The 24,124-nt window shown below is 34.6% G+C and overlaps 1 protein-coding gene across 2 annotated transcripts in view; it reads right to left on the reverse strand.

The window, feature by feature from the left end:
* LOC135626525 (uncharacterized) overlaps positions 1 to 15,166 on the reverse strand; it is a 64,078-nt gene extending 48,912 nt beyond the window's left edge. The window contains exons 1-7 of one of the 2 annotated variants that reach the window (XM_065131903.1): positions 14,975 to 15,166; positions 5,468 to 5,514; positions 5,191 to 5,290; positions 4,755 to 4,862; positions 2,835 to 2,951; positions 2,464 to 2,614; positions 1,720 to 1,967 (exon numbers count right to left, since the gene is read on the reverse strand). In XM_065131903.1, the coding sequence (XP_064987975.1) occupies positions 1,720 to 1,967; positions 2,464 to 2,614; positions 2,835 to 2,951; positions 4,755 to 4,862; positions 5,191 to 5,290; positions 5,468 to 5,514; positions 14,975 to 15,025 (822 nt within the window). In that variant the 5' untranslated portion in view covers positions 15,026 to 15,166. The remainder of the gene's footprint in view (positions 1 to 1,719; positions 1,968 to 2,463; positions 2,615 to 2,834; positions 2,952 to 4,754; positions 4,863 to 5,190; positions 5,291 to 5,467; positions 5,515 to 14,974) is intronic. The other variant, XM_065131904.1, reaches the window with a different exon arrangement.
* Between the last annotated feature and the right edge of the window lie 8,958 nt (positions 15,167 to 24,124).

Genomic DNA, 24,124 nt, shown 5'->3' on the forward strand with positions numbered 1-24,124 from the left:
GAAAATGATGGCATCATCTTAAGAAATTAAGTAGGTTTAGGGTTTCCAATGGCATCATATGCATAATTTAGGGCTTTTCACTATTTTATTTATTTGTATAATTTTTTAAATTTACTAAAGGCAATTATATTTTTTGTTTTTCTTATGATTGAGAAAAAATCATTGAATTTTGTTCAGATTAAAAATTATTTTATCAATCATGAATTTAATTTTAATTTTAAAAGAAAAAAATTATGGATATGAAGTTACACTTTAGAATTTAGATATTTGTTGATTAATTAACATGATAATTTCTACAACAACACAATTGTATTTTATCAGTTATAAATTTAAATTAATCAAACTGTGCCCATAATGTTATACTTTAGAATTTGGGCATCATGTTGAATTTGTTAATTCATGTTGATAGTATAACATAAGAAAAATAAGAAGTATAATCATATTTTAACAAAAATTATCCAAATTACAAATAGCGAAAAAAACTACTAATTTCTTTATGGCACAGTTGATGTAAAAAACGAGAGAGGATAGATATGTTAGCTTCCGAAGATATGGAGAGGTAACTCCCAACTCCATAAGTATTTGTCAATTAGCATGACCCAGGATAGGGGTTACAATGTTTATACTTTCTATATAGTATATACAGATCTCAAGTATATTTTCATTGATCAATGAGGGCTTACAATTATATATATTTTAATATATACATGGGGGGTTACATCCTAGGTCCTACATTGACTGTTTAGGTGGTAGGCAATGGTCCAAGCAGCCACCTAGTGATCAAGTTTGTCAAACAGGCAACCAAAGTCTGCAGCATCTGTGGCATAAGCAACAACAACTAACATCAATATGGCAGAGATGGTTGTCTTTACAAGTGTTACCACCACCAGCTGAGGAACTAAATTTGTTATTCGTAGAACAGAAATAAGTGTAAGGAGTACAACTTGAGAATTAAACAAGGAAAATAATCCTCAAGTACTTCCTAGTTGAGAAGAACCATTTGACCTTTTAAGCATGTCATCAGCCTTGTCAAAAGTCGAGATAGTTGAAGTTGTAAAAGCAAATTAAAACATCTCAGGTTTATGCCCATTTACGTCCATTAATCAAATCATCCCAATCGAATCGGTTTGCCATATAGTTAAATAAAATAAATAACCATTTAGTGCCATCCATTCAAAGTAGTGATTACAAGTAAACTATGCAGCCTGTTGCTGACCTCCTCCTACGCAGGTACGCAGGGAAATCTATTGAAAAACTGAGCCATCTCTTCAAACAACATAAATGTTGTGTTTATGTTTTGTGACTTTTGTCAATTCTAACCTAACCAAATCCATGGATTGTAGATTCTAGTAGAACATGTCAAGATTATAATAAGAACAATGCTAACACCATTGAAATAAAGGTTTCCACTAATAGAAGGATCATAACAGATACCAGATAATGTTCAAGACATTGAAAACATGAATCATATCCAATTTAAGTTATTCTATAATTTTAACTACAACAAACAGCTATTCGATTATCAAAAATAAAATCAGCTACAAAGATTGATTAATGTAATATAATTAAACTAATTGTTAACTATAAGTTATATCCAGCAAAATATGTTATCTAATAAGATAACCGAAGAATATGTGAGCACAAAATGTGTTAGCAAATTATTGTTATAACAGAGGAATATGTGAGCACAAAATAAGTTAAAAGCCAAACATGGGTTACCTTTAAAGAACCAATATTGATTGAACATGATTGCTTTGCATGTTGAGCTGGTGTCGAAGAATCCAAGCATACAGCAGACGAAGGACAATCCCCACAAGAGCATCCCAGAGAAGAGTCGCCACATGAATAAACAGTTGTGTTCATAGGCTTCATTCCAGTTGAATCACTAATATTTGATCGGAATGTAATTGCATATGGTGAACCAGGCGCATCGAGATTTGCTTGACGACCAAGAAAAGCAAGCCAATCTAAAAGCACAGTGAGAACAAGAGATGATACATCCAATATTTGAATGGAAATTTTGCAAGTTTATTAGTAAATTACAATTAAAAGAAGCACACTTCCACTCTCAAGATTCTACATCTGTGTCATTGTTGCAATAATGGAAAACTTATAAAGCACATTCATGACACAATAATTTATACATTGATGGTAACAAAAGCTTGCAAATAGATCATCATTAAGGAATGGAACAAAGTTAAAACTGAATGGATAATTATGAGCTGGATAAAGGAGAGAGTTGATATTATATTAAGTTATTAACCAAATTCTGTGCTAAACTTTTGCTAAGTTATCTCCAGTAGACTTGCTAAACATATTAGTTGCATAACTAGAGCATCTCTATGTCACAACCTAGCATAAATTTTATCATTTCTCAGACTAATTAGCTCTTTAATTTAGCATGGAGTTATTAGCTATAGTTCCTCTTGCAAGAAAAAGCAAAAGAAGCCATGCAATTCTCACCAGCATAATTATGAGCACCAGCACCAACAAAATCCATTGCACGAGTATTCATACTACCAAACTTCACATCCTTGCATGAATTAAATAGCTGTTCTCCAAAGTAATGAGTTACAAAGAAATCTATTGCATCAACAGCCAAAGTACCATTCACCTGAAAATGTAAAATCATTTCTCAAAATTATGTTTTACAGCACTTTAGATGCACACACAAAGTATAATAAGATGATGTATCATGTATGTCACATCAAACTAAGAAAGCACTGCAAACAGCAGAAAACAAGTTATGTACCATTGAGAAGTTGGTATAGACACAAGAAAGTTCCAAACCTACTTGCATCACATAATTTTTTTCAAGTAAAAGAAGAAAGCACCTTCTTGATTGATGTCACATTGATGAATAGGCTTTGATTTGGAGAGCAAGAGAGCTCACAGAAGAGATTCAGAAAATTCCTCAAGCATGCTGGACAACCCACAAGAAGAGGAATTGCCTGCAAAAGTTATCCACAAAAAAATAATTAAAATACTAAACAAATAAAGTATAAGAAAATACCATTAAGGTATCTAATGTAAGAAATTGTTTCTGTAAGCAACAAAAATGACAATAAGCTCTAAGGCCCCAAATAATACAATGAATTAACTGCTACAAAAATAGTTTATCTATTGAAAAGTAAGGGCTGGATCCAACCCATGGTTTAAAACATAATAGAAATATAAAGTACGATGAATATGGGGTGCATATATGTCAAAAATTTTGCAGCTTAGTATCTCATCTGCTTCTGTCATCATCAGCAGTGAAGGCAGCTGGGATCTAAATTCTGAGTATCTAGGGATTGACAACATATTGGCCCATGGAAGCAAACTTGTTGGTCAAAAAATGTTATAATGAAGTCTCCTTGATTGTATTGACAATGTAATGATGAAGTCTCCTTGATCATATTGGACCATGGAAGCAAACCTGTCGGTCAAACAATGTTTATCTTGTGTGTTTCAGATTGCTTGTTTTCTCCAGTTTTTAAGATTATGTCCTACTAACAGCCAATTTGATAGGCTCCTACCAATCCCAGAATCCTTTTCTTTTTTTTGGCTAAATATATGTGGTTGGTAAATGATAAGTCTAATGTTGAGATTAATTATGCTGAAAGTGTCAGTCCTTTTCATTCTAGTTAGAAAATACCACGTATAAATAAATTTTGTTACTACCAAGGTTTTAGAATCCAATCATACAGAGTGGCATGGATAAGTTTTTACTGGTGTAACAACTAACCAATATATGGACCGAACAATTTCACTAGCCACTCTTCCTCCTTTGTTGCTTGTCAATGTCGCTGCATCACCACATCTTCTCTGCCAGACAAACCATACCAGCCTTCCTCAATCACCACCACCACCACCTCCTCCTCCTCAACCTCCTCCTCCTTCTCCTCCTCCTCCTCTCTCTCTCTCTCTCTCTCTCTCTCCCTCTCCCTCTCTCTCTCTCTCTCTCTACTTGAAGTGGTTCAGTTGATACAAATCTGTATTGACACTTAGTATGCTGTATATTGTTTAGATCAGTCCAATAAGCTCAATGGTATCGACTTATATCAAGTGGTAGAGATATTGAGTTGTACCAAGCAATAAGCATGTTGTCCAATACTGATAGCAACTCATAATTTCTTTTGTTTTTTTATTTAAAACTTGCAACCCCCCACCGCCTCCTCCTCCCAACACACCCAAAAAAAACCACCTCCTCCGCTGCAATCTATTGGCTGTCCAATGGTCTCTCTCAATTCTTTCATGTTCACGTTGCTAACCACTTCGTACTTACTCTGCCTTGTCAATGTATGTGAATTGTTCTGCTCTACTGCCCTCATCCTTAAGCAACAACTCATTGTCGCCCAAGTCATGATCTGCCACTTCGACATACGACGCCCCACCTTCTTTCTCTCTCCATCAGCTTGCTGTGGTCTAGCCGGTACCAAACCAAATTGATACTCGATAGATTAGCAGGTATTGTACTGTACCAACCAGGTCACCAACCAGTAGTGGTACCAAACCGAGATTTTATCCCATATATTAAATGCAATTAAAAGTCAAAAAGTACATGGAGCAAAGGGATAGCTAGAAAGACTTTGGTAAGTCAACATTGCAAAACATCCAACCAGCGTAGAACCATGAACAGCGAACAAAAAGAAGTTCTGGAACCATAGAAGATATAGTAAATGAATGGATTAGAGTGAGTAGCCAATGAAACAGAGCATGTACGATGACCTTTGTTAGTATTAAAAACTGCAACTGTCAGTAAAAGATTTTACTTGTTCGACTTGCCCACGTAATGTGTCAAACTGATCTGCAGAGCAGCAGACGTTGTCGGTGATTGTTGGACACAGACTCTGGATCTTTGAAGAAAGCAATTCATCTGGCTGTAACCCAAAGGAAAAGAAAGTTTTATTCAATTGATGCAGTAAGGTACACATTTCTTAGGTAGTATTCTGCCACTCGATCAAATAGAATACAGGAAAGCAGGACCTCGTTAGAAAAACTTGCAGAGCTTCATTACAAAAACTAACTTCTGCAGAAAATAAGTAGCATGTGTAGACAAATATGCAGTCCACCAGCTTTCTCATGGACGCAAAGGAAAATTTATCAAAATCCTATCTCTGAATTAAAGATCTATAATAATCGAACAAAGCAGCATAACCATGTCGTGGAAAAACAAATAATAACATCCAGAGTGCCTGACCAAGTTACCTTCACAGAATGTGTACGGTTAGGGCAATTTAAAACCTTCCCATCACTGCGTTGTCCACAAATACCATACATGGAACAAAACCCTTCTGCATATATGTCTCTAAATGAAATAAAAATAATAGGCAATCAAAATACAAGGAAGAATATACAAACAAAAAATAAAAATTATTCATCACTTGATAGGAGTGGGGCAAGCATAATGAAAAGTAAAATCAGTATTTTATCAATTTCAGAACATGAAGGTTATGTCTCAAGAGAAAGAATAATTCTGGCTTACTGTGCATTAGATGGCTGAAAATTTGCTGGAAACAACATGAAAATGACCTGCATATATGAGAGAATGCATCAACTTAGTTCATAGATTCATTAATCTTTCATTCAAGTATTTCACTACAATCGAAAACTCATATGATATTAAGTATTGACAAAAAGATCTAGATATTAGTGCAATTAAATAAATAATTTTTCTCAAAGATACCAACCCATTTCATCAACATTTTATCTGCAAAATCATTATCATCCAAGTATTTTGGCCATCTATATGGGGTCACTTCAGAACTGATACATCAAAAACACTAACTTGATAATTTGATAGTTGTTTGAACTTTGAACATACGTTACCTAGATTGTTGTACCACCTGATGCGGTATGGCATAGGCAGTACATATTGATCCGATAGGTGACGGACACGTAGATCGTCCTGTATCCGGTAGTTATCAATTGTGGATTGGATCAAATTTGGGAGGCTTATTTGAGAGGTTTAACACTTAAGCTAGAAAAGGATCACGTTAATCAAAAGGTATGTATTCCCTTTCTAGATTTTTGTTGATCTATGAGATGATTAGCCCATTCTATGTTGTCAATGTCTATTATGTTGTTTGACATGTTTATGATGGTAGAGTAGAGTTAATTATGGAGTAATTAAGGTTGTTAATGCTGTGATTAGTGGGTTTAATGTTGATTTAATTGAAATTAGACATATATTGGCTGAAATCTATGTATTTAATGTGTACTAGGGTGATTTACATGTTAACGATGATAAAAGGAGGTTAATTAGGGATTAATTAAGGTTTTTAATGCTGTGATTAGTAGATTTAATGATGATTTCATTGAAATTTGACCAATATTTTCTCAATATAATGTAAATTCGTATTAGGGTGTTTGACATGTTTATGGTGGTAAAAGAAAACTAATTAGGGAGTAATTAAGTTTGTTAATGCCGTGATTAGTAGATTTAATGATAATTTCATCGTAATTTGATCAATATTGGGTTAATTCTATGTATTTAATGCCTATTAGGATATTTGACATGTTTATAGTGATAAAATAAGATTAACTAGGGAGTACTTAGATTTTTTGATGCTGTGATTAATGGAATTAATGATGATTTCAACATATTTTGACCCATATTAGGTCAATTCTATGTATTTAATGTCTATCACGATGATTGATATGTTTATAATGACAAATTAGGGTTCATTACATATAATCGAGTTTGTTATTTTGATAAATTTCTTTAAGAACATGACACCAAAGGAACAGTCATCTAATGATACTTGGGATCATGCCTGCCGTTTAGACAACAACCACCATCATTGGCAGTGCAAACATTATGTCTACATTGATCGGGGTGAAGAAATCACTCAATTGAAGCAACATTTGATCGGTGATTATCCCGATATTGCAAAATGTAAAAAGGTTCTGAAAGAGATATGTCAGTTATTTCAAAATAAGCTACAATAGGCAAAGGATGATGCAATTCAAAAGAAGGCCAAGGAACAGAAAGAATATAGGTGTGCTACGCAAGAATCATTTTAGGATGAATACGAGAGTCGCAACAATGATGTCGACTCGGGTTTTAGGGATTGTATTCATGCATCACTGGAGTATCAATATATGTATGAAGATGCAATAAGGCATCAACAGCCTAACTCACAATAGGAGTATGACGATTGCAATGGATCTGCACCACAGGGATTCCAGAGGAGTGCTAGCACAAGATAGCCAACTACCCCTTATCCTCGGTTAAGCAGGATTGGTAGTCTGAGGCAGGATGGAATCCATGGTTTTATCATGTTTTTAATAGGCACTCCGGAACTCACCTAGGCACCCGAGAGAGGCGAGGCCCGAGAGCCTAGGCGACGCACTTCACTGAAGCACCACCTGGGCACTCGCCTAAGCCCAAGCGCCTCGGGTGAGCGCCCGATTGAATGCCACCAGTCGAACCAAATTGTGAGCTCTAGTTTGATTGAATAGTAACTTAGTTGGTTCAATCGAACTAATTAGGTGGAATTTTCCATGCAAAACAACATCAAGTAGAAAACTTCAAGAATGTATCGGCATACACTAAGTATGCACCTGATGTAAAAGAAGAGTTAGTTGGCTTATATGACTAAAAGAAAGACACAAAAGAACAAGTATTGTGGGATTTTACTTAAGAATGATGTTCACCATAATGGAGATGATGAAAAAGTGGAATATCATACAAAAAGTGTCAATGTCAGTGAGAAAAGAATATCTTACAGTAAAGGAAAAGAAGTTGTAATTGCTAAGAAGGCTAAAAAAGGATCGATGGATTTGTATATATATCAAGGATTACAGAAGCAATAAGACCAAACATGAGCAAAATTAAGGCAAACAAATATAAGTGATGCTTGTGATAAGGAAATAAGGGAAAGAATAATTCAACACATTACTCACTTCTTCTATCAAGCTAGAATTCCCCTGAATGCTTGTCGTTTGGACATTAATTAAAATATATAACAGGTGATTAAAACCTCCAAATTATCATGAGTTATGAGTTCCGTTACTAAAGAAAGTGTTAGATTACATAAATGACTTATTGAAATGCTACAAAGAAATATGAACAAAACATGGTTGCTCTATTATGTCAGATGATTGGACCGACAAGAGATAAATGAGTATAATTAATTTTATAGTCAACTGTTCTTTAGGAACCATATTTGCGAAGTTAATAGATGCATCTTCACTTATGAAATCTAGATAAAGTTATATAAGTTGCTTGACAAGTTTGTAGAAGACATTAACGAACAAAATATCATCTAAGTTATAATAAAAAATAAAAGCAGGTATGTTTTAGCAATAAGATTTATCTTTTGAATTTCTTAAACTTTTAATTACTCTATGTCTCCAATGTGAATAGATGAACTATGTAACTCCTAAGTTTCATCAATTTTATTATTATCTTAGATAAATTACTACAAGCAAAAAAGATAACATCTGTATTGGACTGCATGCACAGTATATTACGTTGATCTAATACTAGAGGACATTGAAAAGATTTTTAACATCAAGAAGACTTTATGAAGGGTAATCTTTGTAATTGGATTTCTATATAATCATACTTATGCTTTGAATATGATGAGAAAATTCACAGGCAATAAAGAATTAGTGAGATTTGGTGTCACATGATTTGTTACTTCCTTCTTGATATTACAAAGCATACATTATCAAAAACACAACCTGAGAAACATATTTACCTTAGAGAAATGGGTGACAAGCAAATGGACAAAAGAAACGAACGGTAAAAGGCCAATGGTGTCATTTTAATGTCATCCTTTTGAAATTATATAGTTTATACATTAAAGGTAATTGACCCTCTTGTTCACGTCCTTCGGTTGGCAAATAATGAAAAAAAGTTTGCAATAGGATATATTTATAAAGCTATGGATAGAACCAAGCAAACAATTCAAAAGTCTATTGGTGAAAATAAAGAGACGTATATGGATATATTTACAATCATAAACAAAAGATGGGAATGGCAACTTTATCATCCACTACATGCAGCAGGCTATTATCTAAACCCAAAATTTTTTTATAGGAACTCTTTCAAGTTTGAAGTTGAAGTTGTGAGTGGGTTATGTCAGTGCACTGTAAGATTGGTTCCAAGTATTATAATAAAAAATAAGATCATATATGAATTATCATTATATAAAAATATTGATGGTCTTTTTGGAATTCCAATTGTAGTTCAATCAAGGACAATTAAATCTCCAAACATTTATAATTTTATATAATTAATATCATGTAAATACATACGTATATTACTGTTAATAATAAAGTTAAATTTTGGAGCTGAATGGTGAAGTATATTTGAAAATTTCATCCCGAACTTACAGTAGTTATCTATCAAAATTCTTAGTTGGACTTATAGTATTGTAGGTTGTGAACAAAACTGGAGTGCCTTTGAGAATGTAAGTATATAAGAATATTTATGCTTCAACTAATATGTTCTTTCTTCAGATAGACGTATTAACATATCTTTAATTCATATGACATGATAGATTCACACAAAGAAGAGAAATCGAATAGAGCATTAACGATTACAAGATTTAGTTTATATAAAGTATAATCAAGTATTAAAGGCTCATTATGATTTGTGAAATAATATTGATTCAATCTCATTACAAAACATTGATGATTCAAATGAGTGGTTAGTGAAGAAAATGAGTGTAATCTTATAAGATGTCAAAAATGAACTTATATTTGAAGATGATAGCTTAATATGGGGATATATGGCAAGAGACTCAAATGTTGGAGAATTGCAAACATGCACAAAACAAATGATCAGAGTAAAAATGAGTGCATAAGCTTCAAGTCATCACTTGCCATTGTTGAAGAGGAGAAAACCTATTCTGATAAAGATGGACAAGGGGAAGAGAAAAAGAAAGAGGAAGATATGATTAAGGTTAAGAATGATGATTTGTTTATGATAATCATTGAATTTAATGTAAAACTTTATTGTTTTGACATTTATGTTATTAGAATATGGACAATGTGACTTGGTACTTTATATGTTTTTAATTTGATATCATATTATTATTTTTATAATCATATTTATCAATCATAACTTATTTTTTATATTTTAATATTCTAAAACGCTTTGGGCATTTTGGGACCTTAACGCCTTTTGATGCCTAGCGTTTTTAAAAACATTTGGTAAGAGATCAGCAACTGATATTGTTAATATTGATTTATAAATCTATCTTCTACAAATAATAAAACAGACAAGAATTGATGATGCTTATACAAAAGAAAAGATTCAAAATATTGGTAAGGCAACAGCAAAGTGGTTCAACTTACACAGGATTCAAGCAAACACAACTCAAGGTCTATATTATCAGAGTATGGTGTCTTTAAGCAAAATGGTTGGCACGAGGATCCAACCTCCAACACCAAAAGAGATACGTTATATTTATTTAGATAAGGAAGTGGTAGAACTGAAGGATTTGATAAAATCCTTCAAGAGGCAGTTGGACGAGTATGGATGACACTAATGTGTGATAGTTGGACTAGGCCTACAAGAATAACGATCATCAACTTTCTTGTATATTACAACAGAAGGGTCATATTTTATAAGTTGGTTAATGCTTCCAATAAAATTCAATATGCAAACTACATTGAGAACCTAATGGACATTGTGGTAAAGGAGATAGATCATAGTACATTGTCCAGACTGACAAAAAAGCTAATTTCAAGAAAGCGAGTTTACAATTAGAATGCAAAAAAACACTATTTTGAACTCCATGTGAAGCTCACTATATGGATCTCATATTGAAGGACATTAACGAGTTATCATTAGTAAAAAAGTATGTAGAAAGGGCACAATCAGTGACAAAGTTTATACGCAACGATCATAGGATCCACTCATTGATGCAAAAGTTTACAAATGGTGAGATACTCCAACCCGACATCACTCGATTTGCTATAAATTTCATCTCCTTAAAGTCAATCTAACAAAAAAGACTAGGTCTCAAGACAATGGTCGCATCACATAAATGGTCGGATTCAAGGTATTCAAAATAGAGTGATGAAAAATAGGAAAAAAGATATTTCTTTCTTCTAGATTTTGGGAGTTTGTGAATGATATTATATTATAAAAAGAGTGAAATTTTTTTACATTGTCCTTCGTAAGGTCGAAATAAAAAAGCATCTGCAGATGCCTTATCTTAGATATATGAAGCTGATAACAAGAGAAGAGATCAAGAAAGCATTCTTCGATGATTTTAAAGGATCAATATTTGCATATCATCAACCGCAGGATCAAAGCTCATATGGACCAAGACATCCATAATGCAAGTAAATTCATATTCAGAGTAGTTTACAACATAAATATTTAATATTTAAAAAAAATTATATATAAAAAAGCATCTGCAAATGTCTTATCTTAGACATATGAAGCTTACAACAAGAGAAGAAGTCAAGAAAGCATTTTTCGATAATTTTAAAGGTTCAATATTTACATACCATCAACCGCGGGATCAAAGCTCATATGGACCAAGGCATCCATAATGCAAGTAAATTCATATTCAGAGTAGTTTACACTTTACAATATAAATATTTAATATTTAAAAATTCCTGCTAACTAAATCATTTATCTTGCGACATATTATCTAAATCCAACCATTTAATTTCAATATAGTCTTGGAACGCGATCAGATGTATTATCAGCATTAAGGAAAGTGCCGATGCAATTAAGGCTATTATAGAGGGTCAACTATTCTGATAAATTGTCAGTTCATTCTCCAACGTTATAGTTATATCATGTTGTTACAATATGGATCCTAGTAAGAGAAAGTTACATACACACATTTAATTATAAATTAATATTGGCATTAATGATTTGTTATGCTAATAAGCAAGGTTCTAAATATCATATCATACCAGTGTACCGATCGACTGTCGGTACAATACGTAATGAGCGTACTGACCCACGGTACACTAAGGTGTACCGATGTACCGCCCGTGCTGGTCCTCTATTAGACCGGCACATACAGCCCGTACCGAGCGGTACGGTACAATATTGTAAACCATGCTAATAAGTCTTATTTATATCTTTTTGCAATTAAATAATAGCTACAATTTGAAGAGTCCGCACCCAATTTAAGAACGGCTATGGTCCATATACTTTCACATTGATTTACACGAAGATCCACAACAAACTATCATATAGATGGCTGGAGGAACTAGTATATGTCCACTACAACATGCAACTAAGGTTGTGATGTGGCAAGGAACCAGAGGAACCAAAGATTGATCCTATCGACCTTGGATGCGACAACGAAGATTCATAGCCGATGTAGAATGAGTCGAAGCAACGAAGAACCAAGAGGATCCTTTACTTGACAAGGTGAGAGATCTTTCACGTCCTTTGCATTTTATCACTGAGGCAATGCCACAATAGAAAAATAGGAACAACATCCCTAACAGGAGGAAGATACCCCTTGGTCAAAATATAGCGGAAGGAGCCGGACAACCCTAAGTCAAACTACTTGAGTTCATGACGTCGATAGTAGTGCCTTCTCAATCACATTCAATAACCCTCTCGGTATGTAGACATAGCAATGGCATTGACAGTAGTGCCTCGACCGACGATGGCGACGACATCGGGGAGTTGATGGTTCCATCGATGTAGTTTCAAGGTGGTGTATGGATCGAGAAGCAATATGTATTTGTCACCCAAGATTCAGATCATGGAGCTCGAGGAGGTGTTGGTCGGGTTGTTATAAACGGAAAGGGAAAAGGAAGGCAATCGATGATTTTAAGCAGATATGATAAAGCCTATATGACGTAGACACAACGGAGCTCGTCGTATTTCCAACCATCACATTATGGATGATCCTATGACCAACAACAGTACGGTGATAGTTGATCATTCTTTTCCAAGGTTGATCGGTCTTATGATAAAAAGTAGTCGATCAATGACGAAAGTAGAAGTTTTGGCATTATCCAACCTCTGCATCTATACATGCCACAAACATCTTTGCCTTAGGAGCCACCTTGAACATGTGTGGTTCACGATAATTAGGCTACAATCATCACTACATTGATATACCAATGGTATACGATATATCAGTATACCATATCATAGGAGCAATTTTTAGATTGGATCCGATAAACATATCATATTAATATACAAATACATGGGATCGAAGACCTCGATCCACCACTTGTGAAGTCCCGTCGTTCTTTTTGGTGATAGAACGAGGTATATTCATTGATCGATCCATATATTACTTGGTTCATTTGAATCTTAATTTTTGACTCATAATCTAACAATTCAAGTCATATTTTTGTAGATAATTCAATATCAAGAGAAGGATGATTCAAAGCTGCTTCTCAAAGCTCAAAAAGATGTGTCGTTATCCCTTCCAAATTTAGATATCTATGATGAAATTATACTAAACTTACATTTATTTCCAAATAATAAACTCTAATCTAAGTTTTTTCCTATTTTTAGGTTTTTTTCGAGTTCCTTTGTGTCATCGGCACACCCCACCGTACCAACATTCGACATGTCGGAACGGAGTGGCACGTGCCGTTTCATCAGCCAGTCGGCACATCCAGTCGAAACGGTAAGTCAAACCCTACCAAAAGCTATATGAAAATTTCCTAATGAACAATAGATGGACTTACCTAAGATCCGAGAATGCTAAATCATGGATAGAAATTTCTACATTGACTTTAAGCATGGGCAACAATTGAACTACCCTCCAAAGTTGTACTAGATATATGAAGTCCTTTGGATATGTGTAATAAGTTTTGCTGTAGAGACAAACAGACCTCCATTATGCATAAATAAAGCCATCTCATGTCAACATATTGATTCTGCTGTATGTCACACAATTCTGACCACCTATAAATTCTGTAACAAAATAGTTTTATAATGACCACAATCGACACAGCTGACTTTAGCCCATTAGCGATTTGCCAAGCCTAGATAAATTACTCATAGTCGTACAAGAAAAGAAGGTCCTAGTAAGGATGCAGAGAGATGTTGAACTTAGACACTATTGAACAAGAGAGCCTTGCCAACTTTGATGTTGAAGGAACCACAAAAGCCATGCCTAAGCCTGCTTTCCTAACGTAAACATCTCAAAGCAGAAAAGAGTGCTTCCCGACAAAGAACAAGAACGTTCAATAGGTGCACGGAAACCCAGAATGGCGGTGAGAAGCATCATGAGATATGCGTTCGATGATGCCTCCACTGCTGGAGGAAAGTTCAATCCGAGCACGGGAGTCAAGAGTGATTATGATTAGAAAAAAAGGACATCATGAAAGGTTCTTATGCCATAAATGAAGGATTCTGACCGGCGACCATACAGGCCATTCCTCACATAAAATCCACAATAAATGCGGTATGAGGTTAATTGAAATGTGATAGAAAGAAAACCAACGAAACCAATCTCGAAAAAACATGCGACTGTAGTCAACAGCAACCGCACATGAAAATATTTATCTGTTTCCATCTCCGATTCTTGATCTTCATACTAATCTTTCCCAAAATCATGAACATAAAGAAGAAGCGCCTCAGATGCGAATGTCGCCAATCTTGAAACCAAATGAAGAACAGAATCGCGAGCCGTCTTTTTCTTCTTCTTGCTTTCAGAAACTCAAATATCACCCCACCTTTCTTGAAACCAACTAAAGAACAAAACCTTTCTTGCTTTCAGAAACTAAAACATCACCGCCGTCTCTGGCTCTGTTTCCCCGAATTATTCAAATGCAATAAACTTCACAACGTCTAAAACCCTAGAAAACATTTTCTGAAATGGACGAGTATCAAGAACGCGAGCCCATTCCCACAGAAGCCGTCACAAACCCACCTCCAAAAAATCGAAAACCAACATCGTGCCCCCATCAAGAACAAACCAAGAAGAAAGAAACGCCCGACAGAAAAAGCGATCGCCTCAACCCCGTGCGATCAAGACTCCAACCGAGCGCTAGAATCGAACAGAGAAAGAACCAAGGCGATCTTGCCTACCTGGATCGAAGAGGAGACGAAGAAGAGGAGACGCCACCGGCCAGGCTCCATCCTTTTCGCCCTAGGCGGCGCTCAGCGTGCGAGTGGAGACCAACCTTGGGATCAAAGCCAGTACTAAATAGAGAACCCAACCAAGGAGGACGAGGAGGAGGAGAACAGGGGAGCCGAGGAGGATGGGAAACGAGTGTTGTGTACCGGTAGGGGGGGGGGGTGACGTCACGTGACGAGATATTTGGGACCCCGAAGAGAAAGCCCGGGATTCTCAGGGTCTTTTCGGGGAACTCATCTCCTCTATAACGGGCCGCTTACGGCGTGATTGGTCAATCTGATGGACCCTCATCCGGCCGCACACGCCGTTGGTTGATATCGGTGCAAAGTGGGTTGATCAGTGTGATGCAAATTATGATCAATAAAACAGTGACAAATAAGTGTCAAACTAAAATCCATAGGATTGTTATTTTATTTAATATTTTTTTATTTATTTTACTTTTTCCGATTGAATGATAAAGTGAATATCGATCCACGGAAAATAAGAAATAATTATGAAAAATAGGAGAATATGTTATCATTTTTAATTAATTTTAAAATTATTTATTGCACTTATTTTTTATGATGAGAGTGATACCATTAAAAAAATGAAGGTAATTCATCTAAAATAAATATATATAATCACGTAAAATATAAAATATAATAGTATTATAATGGTTCGAGTCTTATAAACAAAAATAAATATGTTTTTTTTAGAACTATGGTATTATAGTATTGAGAATTTATACTATATTATAGAGGATAAATTTGGATAAGAATCTTTTCATTTAAATTTAATATTGATGGATAAGAATCTTTTAATTTAAATGTAAGAGTGATTATTTCTCATATCAGCAATTTTTTTTATATGTGGCTTTAAAATGTTAGGAAAACCTTTCATTTTGATCTTTTGTCAGTTGTCCTTTTTGTGTTCTCACTTCTCGTGTATCCCAAAATATCATCAGCAAAAGAAGTAAAAAGACTCTGCAGTTAGTCGATAATGTGAACCGATTTATTTACAATATTTTTGAATAAAGTTATTATATTTTTTATACATCTATGAGAAAACATAGAAAGACGCTATAAAAGAGGAACTCAAAATACGCTATAAATTAATTTATCATATTTTTTTTAGAGTTTCAAATATGTACTCTTATTATTAGTTTGAGAAAAAAAAAGGTGAGAAACTTGATTTTTATGTCGGTCATAGTATTTAAAAAAAAATAGATTTACGTTGTTTTCGTTGCATATATAAAAATATTATGATGGAGGATAATAACTTAGAATATAATATAAATTATTGGTTGCCGTTTCAAATATGTATTCTTATTACATTGTGAATAAGAATAATAAAACATTAATTTTTATCTCAATATTTTTTTTTTTGGCACTCTTACAAATAAAATAATATAAATAGTATTATAATTGATTGTATCTTTTGAATTTGTTAGATTATGTGATCCGATCTAATTAGATAAGATATATTATGGATATAATTAAATTATGATTACGATTATGGGTCAATATAATAAAATGAAAGTTCGAGTAACTCATTTAATTACTTATCTTAAATTTTTTACTCTTTCTTATAAATAAATCGGATCTCCTATGAGACTCAATATTAACAAAATACACAATAATTGAATATGCGTATATGAATGTGTTGATACGTAACATGATTAAGAGATTGCGGATATTCTCTCGTCTCCCTTAGTCACATGAATCAATCAACGAGGAGGAGAAGATAAATTTAGTTCTCTTTACATATTGACATTACTATAGATCTCGGATCCGACAACGATGCAACTGATAAGGTATATTTCGGGCCGAGGACACATCACAATCGATGTCACGCCACACTACAGCCAAGTCAGCAAGAGAAGTACCTCCACGCGCCGAGCTAGTAACCATACCAAAATGTTGCTCGGTATGTCTCGTCCCGGGACGACGACCACATAAAGGTACCATCTCACCCCTCGAGGATCGACCACCACACCAAATCCGCGTACGACCGACTCTCGTACAGTAGTATAAAAGCCCTTAGCCGATATTCGGCCCAGGGGGGAGAAAAAAAAGAGCATAAAGCAGAAAAGGATTCCTAAAATGGTGATTTCATTATTACCTATTATAGCGAAACCACCCGGAAGTTGTCGGAATTATTCGTAATAAGATATTGGCTACAATTGAAGGATCGATCAAATATCCGAACTCTAAGGAAAAATCATTATTGATGGTCTAAGACCATAGATATTGATAGACCTCGCAACCGGACTCAGAAATTTACAAATAGATATTTCCTAAATAGTATGGGATGGTTCATTCATGAACCATCAAATCCAAGCAGAAGCAGAGGCGCATAATAGATCGATATGAATATCATGAGCTGTCTCGTAATAAAATCAGTTATTGCCGATACCTCCTTCTCGTCCTATGAGACTCAATAATAACAAAACACACAATAATTAATTATGCGTATATGAATGTGTTGATATGATTGAGAGATTGCAGATTTTCTCTCGTCTCCTTTAGTCACATGAATCAATCAACGAGGAGGAGAAGATAAATTTAGTTCTCTTTACAGATTGACATTACTATAGATCTCGGATCCGACAATGATGCAACTGATAAGGTATATTTCAGGCCGAGGACACGTCACAATAGATGTCATGTCATGCTACAACCAAGTCAGCAAGAGAAGCACCTCCACGTGTCGAGCAAGCAACCAAACCAAAATGTTGCTCGGTATGTCTCGTCCCAGGACGGCGACCGCATAAAGGTATCATCTCACCCCTCGAGGATCGGCCACCACACCAAACCCGCGTACGACCGACTCTCGTACAATAGTATAAAAGCCTTTGGCCGGTATTCGGCCCAGGGGGGAGAAAAAAAAGAGCATAAAGCAGAACCCGCGTACGACCGACTCTCGTACAATAGTATAAAAGCCTTTGGCCGGTATTCGGCCCAGGGGGGAGAAAAAAAAGAGCATAAAGCAGAACCCCACACTGACTTACTCGTCGAGGGGCCACAGTCGGTAACCACCCGATGGGGCCTTCTGTGCAGGAGAGCGGTCATCCCCAAAGCGAGATCATCTCGATCAAGAGAGATCGCCTCCCCCCGACGCGTCGACGAGCATCCCGGCAGAGAGCCATCAACCAACGTCTCGAACAAGAGCCACCAACCAGCTTCCCAACCTCGGCAATCGACTCAGACGATCGAAGACTCCCGACATCGACCCGTGAACCAAGCCGTGCTAACTCATCAGCCACGGTGCATCTGTTCACTAACAATAATCGTACATCAAATAAAGGTCTTCCGGATAACATTGAAAAGTACATATCATAATATTTAAATATATTATTATTTGATTTCAGATTTTTGGTATTAAAGTTATTCCGCTTATTAATAGCATATTATGTTTTTATGCTTATAGAACTAACCCAATATAAAAAGTAGGAGGTTACTTTTGGTATGTTTTATTGAGAATATATTTATGACTATTAAATCAAATTTTAGTTATCTAAGTTAAGATGCTAATTCGAAGTCAATCGAGATTTTTTATATTTTTATTCTAAAAAATTGATGAATTATTCATCCTTAGGTACCTACAAGATTACGTCGGAGACATTCCAAATAAAACACCTTCAGAATTTTAACTTAAGAGGTACGGAGGATTTGATGAAACTCTCCGTTAGAAAAAAAAATTATAGTGGACCTCGAATATTATTATCTTCTTAAGTGTTATGCTTCTCTCAAAGTTAATTATGATCATATTGTATTGAACCCGACGTGTAACAACATCCGAAATTAATTATGATCATATTGAGAACTAATCAGAAATAAAGAATATTGATCATAGATTAAAAAAAATGGTGGGAAGAAACCCAAAATACGACTCTTTTTTTTGTCTGGGAATTGGTCGCATGAATTTAACAGGAGAAAATATATTTTCGAGAACTAATAAGAAATCGTCACCAAAGTCGACATTTCTCATCAACACACCAAGAATCGGCACTACATCGTTGGACTATGGTCCAAGACGAGCACCCCACCCACAGTCACGCATCCACTTCCGATTCAGTGTCGATGACAACTGACATCTTACCAACCACCACCGCCTGCTCCCCAGCTCAGTACAGAGTCGGCAAAGATTGGCATTCCCTGTACCCGCACGCAACGGGCTGTCAACCTGTCGTCTTGTCTTAATTTGTGGGCCGACGCGCTTCATTATGTCCATCTGGTCCGGTCAACGTTGACCACTGGTGATTCATTCATGTTACCAGTGCCGGTATCCATCCGTCACCTTCGTACTAATATATCTCAACATATGGATTTTTCTTTCCATATCATATCATAACAATCATTTTATTCTTCAAAAAATAAAAACAAAATCAATAAAAGACTCGAACATATAACTCGCGAAGTCAACTTTTGATTGTTGGTGTAAGATTGTTTGTTGAACGAACATAGAAATATTACAAATGTTAATTTAGTCAATATAATTATTATTTTCGATTAATCAAGATTCTATATATGTAATATAGTCAACTCAAGCGTAACAATACACCAACTAAGTGTGTCATAACATGTATTAAGAATATTTCATGACGTAGGAACTTAATCTCTTCTGATCGTTGATGATTATAGATATATTTTGAAATTAAATTAATCAATTTCTGGAGTTGATCCTAAAGATATCTCAATTTTGTCTAGAGATTTAAACATTTTATGAATTTTTTTTTCATAATAAAATAAAATTATCGATTAGTCTTTTACGGGAATAATAAATCAAAATAGGATAGATAATATAGATTTAACCACTGACGAATCACACTCTAATTTTTCTTATGATAACATTTGAAAATAAATTAACTTGGATCGATTTTATTATCTCAAATTGAGGATCAAAATCGATCTTATCTCAACTATCTAGAAAGTTTTCTATTATTATGTTTTGTAAATATTGGAACTAAAATAAGTATTTTAATAACATAATATATAATATATAATTTAACCTTTTCATTATACTATGCTAATATTTTATCATCATTAATCATTGTATAATGCATGGTATGTAATTTTGAATGATACCACCCGGTACAGGCGGTACGTACCGGTCCGATGACATATCGGTATGTGGATCATCCGCTACCGGACGGATCGTGCTACTATGTTATAGTAAGAGGAAAAATATTTAAAATCACTCGATAAGTCTTGGTATATTGTTCGGTACGTCATGGTGTATCATTCGGTACACCGGTACTATACCGTACCGAGCCAACCTCAAAACACCGATACGATATTACATAACTTGATACAATGTAATATTCTTGTTCAAATTAAGAGCATTCAAGTCTATTTATAGCCTCTATAAAAATATATGATATCTCCCTCCATCTCTATTCGTAGGTATGCATTACTATTCTTGCCGGTAAGGAAAAATGAATTAATGGGAATAGGCAATAGTGATTAAAGAAGGTCTTACAACGAGAGAATTTAATAAAAAGGTATATGTAATTCTAACCTAAAAAAGGAGTGAGTGTAAGACAGACTTATAGAAAGGAATAAATCACCAAAGATTGCTCATTCCATTTATAATCCCTCAAATATGTAGGCCAACATTAACATTGGTTATTGCTGTGTGTGTGTCTTCATGGAAAGAACAACAAAAAAAGAATGCTGTAGAGATTGTGTTGGAATAGCTTAACCCAATTATTGTTTTGAGAAGAACATCTGAGATGAATCATATTATGTTCATGCAAGAAACGAGGGGAAAGGGAATCAAAATCTGTGATGGGTGGATGCAATCGATCGACCACTGGCTTGCCATCGAGCAGGAGAGGTGTGAAAGAAAAGAACAACTGTGGGAGACTCTCTCTCTCTCTGCAAGTCCCCATCGAGAGAACATGCCAGCAGAAGCTGAACATGTTGACTTGCACAAAGGAAATAAATGGCAGAATCCGTGCACAATCTTTTAATGTGACAGTTTACTTTCATTATGTGTCCTATCGTTTCTTCAAATCATTAAATGCCTTTTTAATGATGTCGTCTGCCCACACTTCCTTTCTGCATCAACTTGTCCTTCAAATAAAAGAGAAACTTATCCTACAACAAACAAAGGAGGTCATGATTTGCTATGCTGCACTCCGCTGCTGCTGCAATTGTGTTACAGATCAATGGCATGACTTGATAGATAATCTCTCTCTCTCTCTCTCTCTTTTAACGCTTATTTTCAGAGTTACCTCTATAATATTTCGATTCATCTCAATTTCGGACGTTTATAAAAAATAATAAATATATTATTATTAACTTTTATTTAAATATTTTAAATAATAATTTAGACTTACAAATTTTATAGATCGATTATTCTATCAAATCGAAAAGTGATAATTAATATCGACGTCGAAATAGTATTAAGATATGATAAACTAAGAGAAATATGTATGAATGAAGTTCGAGGATTGAAATCATCAAATTATGGTAAGATAGATAATATCTCTTTCTCTCTCTTAACTTGTATTTTAATATCAATTTCAAACATAAATTAAAATTATTCTTAATTTTTATTTAAATATTTTAAACAGTAATTTAGACTTAATAAAGTTGACAAGTCAATTCTTCTATCAGAATAAAAAGTGATAATTAATATCAAAGCTGATCTAGTATTGAGAAATGATAAAGAGCCTAAGCAGAATATATATATATACGGAGTCAAATGATACATTACGATATGAAACCAAAAAAAAAATGTAGTCAAAGGATAGATTACGATATGGAGTCAAAGGATACGTTACGATATATAGATAATGTAGTATTGAGAAATGATAAAAGAGCCTAAGCAAAAAATATATATACATAGATGGAGTCAAAGGATACATTATTGTATTGTATCTCACATGTATTATATCAAGAAATATATACATTATTGTATATATACATAGATGGAGTCAAAAAAAAATATATACATTATTGTATTGATAAGTCAATTCTTCTATCAGATCAAAAAGTGATAATTAATATCAAAGTTAATCTAGTATTGAGAAATGATAAAGAGCTTAAGCAAAAACAAATATATATAGATGGAGTTAATGGATATATTACGATATAAAACGAACGTATTGTATCTCACGTGTATTATGTCAAGATTTAATTTGGACTCTGTTATATTTTTGATGAGGGCAACAAACCGTTAAATATGAAAGATTGTAATATAGTCTCATATCATAAATGATTTAAAAATAAGATCGACTTATAAAAATATTATGAATATATTATTATTAATTTTAATTTAAATATTTTAAATTAAATTATTTGGATATAAACGGATTAATTTTTTTTTATCATGAAAAGCTCCACTAATATATATATAAATAATAATTTTTAACATCTATCTTAATAATAGTTTATTTTTAAATAATTTTATTGAGTTTAAATTAGGTCAAAAGGAACGGTGACATGTTAGTTGACAAGGAGTTAATTAACACAAGGGTAAGTAATGGGAGGAATGATCATCCAACATGAATGGTGGATCCCATCATTAGCAGTCATGTTCCATCATGACGGAGCCACCAAATGGCATCATGTGCCTTCTTAAGATAATGCAATTTGATGCACTCCCCAAACATATTTTATTTATGCGCATACCTATTTTCCAGGGAAGAAAAATCAAATGTCCGAAGACCCACCTCCCTACATGAATAAATGCAATGATGTTTTCATGTCATGTGATAGGGATGTGTTGCTACTTCTACCTGTCATAATGACTTTCGTGTTACTTCATCACCCTTCTGCCATGATGATGAGTTCATGCTCCTGTTCTTCCAGCTTTCAGCTGGTCCGATCCAATTAGATTCAGGATCGGTGACACAAAGCTACCACAACATCATCATCACATATATGTATAGGTTCTCAAAAGTAGCACAATATTTTTGCTTTCGAACAAAGTAAATAGATCCATCTTCATTTTTGTTCTTCTGGAGCCCGATGGATGATGGACAGTGAATGATCGAGCATGAACGCGGTGTCAGAGACTGCTCGAGGACTACTCGGGGATGGATGAATCGCTTGGGGTCAAGCAATGCCAAGGTTGCACGCAACTCTTTCGATCGTCTCTTTCCGGTGGCGGACGATCGCCATGTTAGCATCCGTTTTGTTCCTTTGCGAAACCCACGAGCACCACCAATCACGGGGCTTCGTTGACGAAGGAAATGTCCCCGTGAGGATCGTCAAACGCGTGCATGTCCATGGAATAACTCTGACAAGAAGAGAGAGAGAGAGAGAGAGAGAGAGAGACAGAGATGCCATGTATTTAACTTACTGCTGATTAATCAATGAAAACAGGAAGTGAGATGGGCTTATGTCATTTACGTGGTACAATTTGAGTTGGGGGAAGAAGAAGAATGTTGGGATGAAGAGTGGTCGTCGGCTGCCAACTGGAGTGATAGCAGTGGTTTTGTTTGCATGCTAACCGGTGCGTGACACCGGTCATGCACGGGCGGCCTCTTCGGACGGGGAACGCCGAAAGGGACGACCACTAAGATCAGAGACGACAAATAATGACCCCCCAACCTTAGTGCATTTTATCAACCTACAAGTTCCAAAGATTACATCAGACAATGACGGGGTAAGTTGACATCGATAGTGGCATTCGTATTTTCAGATTTATTTTAAATAAAAATCTTAATATAAGAAGAAATTCTCACCGAGTAGGAAAATCATGATAATGAGAGTTTTATTCTTATATTAATATTTTATGTATTTCTCTATTTTGATAGAAGAAAATAAATTCTTCAGAATTTATGCGAGAAAATATATATAAAAAAATTAAATTACTTTTATTTTTTTTCTTTGTGAATATTAAAAAAATCTCTTTTCTTAAAGGTTTTGGTGGAAAGAAGAAAGAAAGAAAGAAAGAAAAAAAGAAAAATAAATGAATTATTTTTTATAAAAAGAAATTAAAAAAAAAAGGGATACGTATGGGGAAACGTGTTTGTTGGTGCGTGTGTGTGTGTGAGTGAGTTGTTAGCTCCCTAATGGTGGGTGAGCTACTTAAGTTAGGTCACCATCTCAGGTTAATTGGCTCATCATCATCTGTGTCGGTTGAGCCGTCAAGGAGAAAAAGGAACG

Source organism: Musa acuminata, chromosome BXJ2-11 (assembly GCF_036884655.1).
Source record: "Musa acuminata AAA Group cultivar baxijiao chromosome BXJ2-11, Cavendish_Baxijiao_AAA, whole genome shotgun sequence".
Taxonomy (NCBI): Eukaryota; Viridiplantae; Streptophyta; class Magnoliopsida; order Zingiberales; family Musaceae; genus Musa; species Musa acuminata.